Consider the following 7,390-nt stretch of genomic DNA (forward strand, 5'->3'; position numbering starts at 1 on the left):
GGGTTTAACTTCTTACTTGTGGCACCTGGAAAGCCTGCTCTGCCCTTCTTAGTTTTGGCCCCTCCGTTCAGGAAGGACACTGAGGTGCTGGAGCAGATCCAGAGAGGGGCAACAAGACAAGTGATGGGTCTGGAACATAAGTTCTTTGAGGAGCAGCTGGGGGAGCAGGGCGCGTTTAGTCCGGAGAAGACAAGGCTCAGGGGAGATCTTAATCACTGTCATCAAGTACCTGAAAGGAGCATCTTCTCCCAGGTAACCCCTGACAGGACAAGAACGCAGTCTTAAGCTGCAGCAGGAGAAGTTTAGGTTGGACATTAGAAGGAATTTCTTCACAGAAAGAGTGGTTAGACATTGGAAATGGCTAAAAGGGAGTTGGTTGCCCAGGAAGTTGGTGGAGTCACCCTCCCCAAGGTGTTTAAGGAAAGACTGGAACTAGCATTTAGTGCTGTGGTTTAGCTGATACTGTGGTGTTTGGTTGGACTCAATGATCTCAGAGGTCTTTTCCAGCCAAACTGATTCTGTGATTCTGGACACACAGGGACAGCAACCTGGCACAGGAACCGACGGACAGTGAGGGGCTGGCGGCAGCGGGAGCCAGACACAGAGCTCGTCCCTTTCCCGAAAGGAGCCGCCCGGTCCCGGGGCAGCCCCGGTGCCCCCGGGGCGCTCCCCCGCCGGCCGAGCCCCGCCCTGCGCGGCCCCTCAGGACCCGCGGGCCGGCCGCGCCCCGCGCGTGCCGGGCGCCCCGCTCGGAGCGCGCTGATTGGCCGCCGCCCGGTGGGGCGGGGCCGGGCGCCCTTAAAAGGCCGGCGCGGGGCCGCGCGGTGCGAGGCGGTGCTGCCGGACCGGCCCCATGCACTGCACCAGGTACGGGCGCGCCGCCCCGGCACTGCCGCGACCCCCGGCACTGCCGCGACCCCCGGCACTGCCGCGACCCCCGGCACTGCCGCGACCCCCGGCACTGCCGCGACCCCCGGCACTGCCGCGACCCCCGGCACTGCCGCCGCTCCTCCTCCCCTCTGCCTTCCCCGCCTGCCCGGCTTCGCAGCCTCCTCCTGTGTGCAGGAGCGCTCCTGGCGCTCCCCGCCGCGGCGGTGCTGTTCCTGGGGGAAATCGGGATCCCGCGGCTCGGCTCCTGCAGCCCCCCGGCTGAGCCGGGAACGGCAGCCCCGGGCCGGCGGCGCTGTGCTCCGCGGGGCTCTGCTGCCGCCCCTCCCGGGTCGGGACGAGGGCTTGGCTGCTGGTGCGGAGGGGGCGGGCTGTAGCGAGTGAGCCCCGCCGGCAGACGCCTGTGGGAAGCGGGCTGTGCCCGCGGGGAGGAGCAGGGGCTGCGGGCCACCGAGCGCTGCTGCGGCCCCGTCGCGGCTGCGAGCTCTGCCGCTGCCAGTGCTGCACGCCCGGCCCCCGGCAGCGAGCGGAGCGGAGCGGAGGTGACCGAAGGGTTCGGTAAGGGAGGTGTAAGTAATTCCTTGGCTCTGGCTTAATTCTCCATCGTAGAATGGCAGGAGAGAGGAATGATTGGCGACAGACGTCCTCCTCTGGAGAGGGTAAAGCTACAGGAAGAAGTCCGGAGGCAGAGTCAAGTTTGCTCTCCTTTAGAGGGGTGACGGAAAGGGATTGGCCCCTGTACCTGCACATGGCTCCCTGCCTTGCACTTTTTGCTTCCTGGACCTTTATTTCCTGAATGAGCTCTCAAAACTGTATTCCTGCTCCCACCTCCAAAGCATCTGGAGTTCAAGACAATCCTCCTCAGCCCCAAAAAGAGAAACCTATCTGTGGCAGAGAGCTAGGCATCAGCAGACTCTCCAGCACAGAAAAAGTTGTCTGGGATATCAGATGAACCAGCACTTCATAAAAGCACAGGGCTCATACTCATAGTTGGTTATGAAAAGCTCTTGTTATAGTTTTTAGCTTGGGGAAAAGCTCCAAACCAAGGCTTACTATGAAACCCGGTTTCTCATAAGTTATAGAAATTCAGCTGAATAAATTTCCCTGGGAAAAGATGCAAGGCAGATTATACTGACCCAAGTAAGAGAAGAAGCATTGGAAGCTGCATTAATTTAAAGGAGGAAATGACCTGTAGAAAGTGTGTATGAACAAACTTTGCAAAACCAGGTAGAGATGAGCAGAATAGTGTTAGCAAACAGGTGGATCTGAGGTGTCTGTTGTGCAGCTGCCCTTGAGCTGAAAGGAGGCACAGCAGAAGGAGTTGGCTGGTGGATGTGTTGGGATGTGAGCCTTGGCACATGTGCTCTGAATAAACAGATAACCTTGCTGAGTGGATGCTGTGAAAGGCTGCTCAGAGCTGCTGTGTTGGTGTTACAGGGTGGAGAGTTAAAGCAGTGAATTGGGGAGTGTGGCTCTTGCTTTTTCTTGGCACGAGAGCAACAATCAAGTACTAGAGCTGGCTGTGCATGGCTTTGGCAGCCAGAATTCTGCTGTATCACAAGGCCAGTGGTCACTGCTACTGTTGCTGCCTCATTCCTCTGGTGTGGTGGGAGCAGCTTTTGAGCCTGGCCTGCTGCCAAGCAGGATTTTTATTAAGGGAATAAGCTGTGTTTAAATTCAGCTGCAATACAGTTAACTTAAGGGGGATGTGTGTGATATATGCATCCAGCAGTTTATCCAGAGCCAGGCAAAAGAGAGTCTGCCAAAAGCATACATTGGAGCGTCAGTGTAAGGGGGCAGGAGTGATAGGTGCAGTGTTCTGGGAGCTGCCTGGCTGCAGAGACATCTCCAGGGCTACATCTGGCAAAGTGCCCTTCAGAGAGATGGTGCTGCAGCCCTGGAGGAATGGGCTGGGTGCTGGAGGGGAGGCTGTAGTGGAGGGGCACATGGCCTGTGCCTTCTGGGAGAAGGACTTGCTTCCAAAGCCTCAGTGACCCTCGAGTAGGTGAGTTGTGTTTGGCAGAGCCCTGTGGCTGTATGGATGTTTTCCAGGGACTTAGCACAAACCCTGTGGAGGCTTGAGGCACAGACTCCGGGCTGGAGGTGAAACTGGCTGATGTGCCTCCTGAGCTGACGCTTGTTTTAAAATGGAGTAGAGGGAAGAAAGCTCCAGAGCAGTGTTGGCTAAGCCTGTGCCCTGCTGCTGTGTCAGACAGTTGCTATCTTTACAATACTGCTTGGAGGCACCTTGGATGGAGCAGTTCTGGGGGACAGTGATGAGCAAAGTGTGTAGCTCAACTGAATGAGTGCTTTTTGGCTAACATCTGGTGTTTTATGAGAGGTGAAGTCAGTTGTGTATAGCAGATTGTGACAAACTGAGTTCCTTCCTACAAAAGCCCTGGGGAGAATCTCTCCTGGAGGGAGGAGAGCACAGCAGGGATACTGCTTAACCTAGCACTGAAATTTGATAATCTGGGGATTTTGTGAGCATTGGTAGGGTTGAGCCATGGGCTTTGCTTTGGATTGCAAATGCTCTGGAGCCTGCTATTGCTAGCCTACTAGGACAGTGCCTGTGTGTGCCTTCAAAGGGTAACTCTGTCCCTGTAGCAGTTGGAAGAGCTGTTCAAGGGCACAACAGGCACTGGTCCTGCCACTTCTGTAGTGTTTTTCTCACAGTGCCTGTAAATCACACCATGCAAGTACCTGCCTTTAATTAAGAAGCAAGCTTATTTGGGATGGCTCGGGGGGAAGTGATATATCAACTGTCTGACAAAATTTGTATTAAAGTGCTTTTCTGGCATCAACTGACCCTTCTTCTTGTCTTCCAGAGTATTAGACTATTTCCCTCACAAGCAAGCAATGGCCGTGGACGTTGCAATGCAGCTGTACCTGTGCTCCCCACCCTTGCGAAGAGAGAAGTGTGCCTGCAAAATTGCTCCAAAGCCAAGCAAGCCACTGCGGCCCTGCATCCAGCTGAGCAGCAAGGCTGCGCTGAATGACCCAGAAGAGGCAGCAAACTCCTTCACACACAGCAAAGCGAAGAAGAGGGTGTCGTTTGCAGATAGCAGAGGATTCGCTCTGACAATGGTGAAGGTGTTCTCAGAGTTTGAAGATCCACTAGATATTTCTTTCAACATCACAGAGCTGATAGACAACATCGTGGGTCTGACAACAGTGGAGAAGGACAGCTTTGTCCTAGATTTTATTCAGCCCTCTGTAGACTATCTGGACTTCAGAAAGCGTCTCCAGACAGACTGTGTCTGTCTGGAAAACTGTATGCTAAAGGAGAAATCTATTGTGGGAACACTGAAGGTGAAGAACCTCGCTTTTGAAAAGATAGTGAAGATCCGGATGACGTTTGACACGTGGAAAAGCTTTGTAGATCACCCGTGCCAGTATGTCAAGGATACATACGGAGGGTCAGACCAGGACACGTTTTCCTTTGACATCAGATTGCCTGCAGGAATTCAATCACACGAAAGGGTTGAGTTTGCCATTTCCTTTGAGTGCAACGGGAAGGTGTACTGGGACAACAACAGGGGCACAAATTACAGGATCATACGTTCAGAACTGAAGTCTGCCCAGGAAGCTGTCCGGCCCCCACAGGCTCCTGACTTTGGCAGTGCATTTGACCGGTTTGGGAGCCCTCGGTGCTCCTATGGCCTCTTTCCTGAGTGGCCCAGTTACTCAGGCTATGAGAAGCTCGGGCCCTACTATTGACCCAAGGACAAAGGCCAGGCTGACTAACTGTTGCTGGTGTGTCTGCAGGCCTTGGGGCTGGTCTGACCACAGGTGTATGAATAGGTGGAAGGAGTATGGCTCTGTGTAGCTTAGCATAAGCCTCCCAGCAAAACCAGATGTGCCTTGCTGGCAGGGGGCTTATAGTCAGTCTGGCTCTCCAGATGATCAGAGGACCAAGGACTGCTCATATCTCTTCAGCACTTCTTATTCCTCTTCAGTAAAGATGCTGGTGTCCAAGGAAACACTACAGTGCTTACATTGCCTGTTCAAGCTGTGTAGTGGTGGCTGCTTTGTATTGCTTGCCTAGTATTAAAAGGCTCTTTCAAAATATTTCCTAGTATTGTATTGTTAGTGGGCTCTACTACAGCTGCAGGGTTCTCCTTGCAAAACCAGCCTGTGCCTGTCAGGAAGTAGTGTGGTTGGATTGCTGGAAATGGAGACCTCTCTTTGCACATATCCTTGTAGTGAGGCCCTTCCTACTGGAGGCAGAAAGCATGTTTGGGTAGTGAAAATGCAATGTGATGACAGGAAGTGTGGCCCTACAGCCTGCCGTATTAGGAGATGTGCCTGTGGCAGAGGATCTGATATGCTTAGTCACTGGTTGTTATATCAGATGATCTTGAAAATCTCTCATACCATTTGTGTTACCAAAAATAGCGATTAGCTGTGCGGTGCTTGTAACACAACTGTGGGTTGACATCCTTGACTGCCTTCTTTAAAACCTTCCTGTTTGCTTAATCACAAGTGATCAATGATGCTTTTTCCCCTTGATGGAAGTCTGAAGTTTGCTGTGCTGGACCCTGAAAATGTGTTTCATTCTCCTGTGGACTGTAAACCAGAGTTCTGTCCAGCTGGGACGGAACTCTGCTTGGGTGTTACAGGAGCTAAACACAAACAGACCCCATGGCTGTCTATGCTGTCTCCTGTACAGGAAGGTTGTGTAGCTACTGTGGTGGAAGTGCCTCGACTGAGAAAGGGGTGGTATGTGCAATGCCAGCAATGCTGTGGGATGAACAGGCTTTGGAACTGATGTTGCTTTTAAGATCTGGTGATGGTTTGTTATGCTGTGCCATGGGCTGCTTGGCAGATAAAGGCAGTACTGCTCGCATGTGAGAGCACTGTGGCTGTCCTGGATGAACGTGCTGGGCTTCCCTCTCTGCTGAAGCAGTATCTGCCAGTTTGACCTGCAAATGCCCAGACTTTGCATCTCTGACCATAAAATGTGGCTCACCCCACCTATGCAAAGAAGTAGCCAGGAGGCGAGTGAGATGTGGGGTTATCCTGACAGCATCCCTGCATGTGAGACAAATCACAGCTGTGAGCCATCCCTGTGATTAAAGGGGTGGCTTGTCTTCTGGATGTGTGCTGGGATAGTGAGCTTCTTGGGTGCTAGTCTAGCAGAATAACTTTATGCTTCAGCTCAAAGAGAGAGTGCTGAACAGTCTGTAGAAATAGAGGTCAGGGGAATGCTACTTTTTCTAGTGCATAAGCTTTACATAATTTTGGGTGCCTCTAGTAGCCTGTGGATGTGCTGGAGAGAAGCAACAGGCTAGACTACTTAGCTTTGTTAACATAGCTTTTAATTCTGGAGACTACTGTACAAATACTTAGAAGCTGTTTTACTCTAACCTAGAAGGGATACTGGGATCACTTGTTGGATATCAAAAGGGACAGAAGGTTGCAGGAAGAATAGCTGGCCTTCAACTGATGCTTTTTCAAAATACAGGATCAGTATGTGTCTTCAGTGTGCCTGGTCACTTAATTGAGGTGATGAATCTACTTGCTAGCCCAGAACTCTGGGGTTTGGTTCCTCTGTTCAAACAGCTTCCCAAATCGGCCCTTAGAGCCTGAATCTGATCTCTCTGGAAGGGACTGTTGCCTAGCTTGGCTTGGTTTTAAACTTAAGGCAAGTTTGTGTGACACTAATACTTTTTATTTATTTAGTGTATGGTGTTGATGTTGTAAGACACTGACTGTAGGAAAGTCGTGTTCTCCTGGCACCTTCTTATGCCCATGGAGAGCTATTTGTGAGCCAGAACAAGGCATGTGGGTCTGGGGTGCTGTGGATGGTGGTATCTCCTTATGGGTTTGTTTTCAGGCTGTGCCTTGGGTGTGCTTAGGGAGGAACATGGAAGATAAGCTAGAAGAGCAGTGCCATAAGTAAAAGCTAGGTTGGGAACTGACTATTTGATCAATAGCAGTTTAAAAATACTACTTGTGGCCTTTTCCCTTTTCCCTTTTTCCATTGCCAATGTGAACATAGAAGTGAGGGGGTTGCTCTCCTTGCTCTATGCCTGGGAAGTGCCTTGTAGGATGTTTTGCATGTTTGTTTTTAAAAGATATTTTTGTACACAACATTCAAGTGGAAAATGCACTTTATAATTGCTATGTAATGACTCTTTTAAAAATATGGCTGTTTTTATCTGATTGTTAAAATAAAGGTGGAACAAAATGTTGGCTGCATATCTTATTTAAGCACCCATGGGGCTGGGGAGGCGGTTTGGACACGGGTCCAGCTTCCTACAAGTGGCCATTGGGAGGGAGGAGCACACATCCACCCTGAATTCTGCTGCCCGAAACAGGAAAGAGCTGCCTATTGCTGCTGCTTTCCTGCCAACACAAATGCTTCCATTGCCTCTGCAGTCCTGGGATGGGAGGAGCCCTGATCCTTTGCTCTGCTCCTAAGTTTCCCCACTAATCACTGTGTTCCCGAAGTACTCTTCACTCTTCCCCTGCTTGCTGTGCTTGGAGCAGCCTTTTC

The 7,390-nt window shown here is 51.6% G+C and overlaps 1 protein-coding gene across 2 annotated transcripts; it reads left to right on the forward strand.

The window, feature by feature from the left end:
• Positions 1 to 838: 838 nt before the first annotated feature.
• On the forward strand, positions 839 to 7,081 carry PPP1R3B (protein phosphatase 1 regulatory subunit 3B). 2 transcript variants are annotated; one of them, XM_021532648.2, is made up of 2 exons: positions 839 to 867; positions 3,717 to 7,081. In XM_021532648.2, exons 1-2 carry the CDS (start codon positions 854 to 856, stop codon positions 4,606 to 4,608), a joined length of 906 nt encoding a protein of 301 aa, XP_021388323.1. In that variant the 5' UTR covers positions 839 to 853; the 3' UTR covers positions 4,609 to 7,081. The 2 variants fall into 2 exon arrangements, with proteins under 2 accessions (XP_021388323.1, XP_021388324.1); XM_021532649.2 differs by lacking the exon at positions 839 to 867 and adding an exon at positions 1,125 to 1,457.
• The last annotated feature ends 309 nt before the right edge of the window (positions 7,082 to 7,390 follow it).

Source organism: Lonchura striata, chromosome 4, assembly GCF_046129695.1.
Source record: "Lonchura striata isolate bLonStr1 chromosome 4, bLonStr1.mat, whole genome shotgun sequence".
NCBI lineage: Eukaryota > Metazoa > Chordata > Aves > Passeriformes > Estrildidae > Lonchura > Lonchura striata.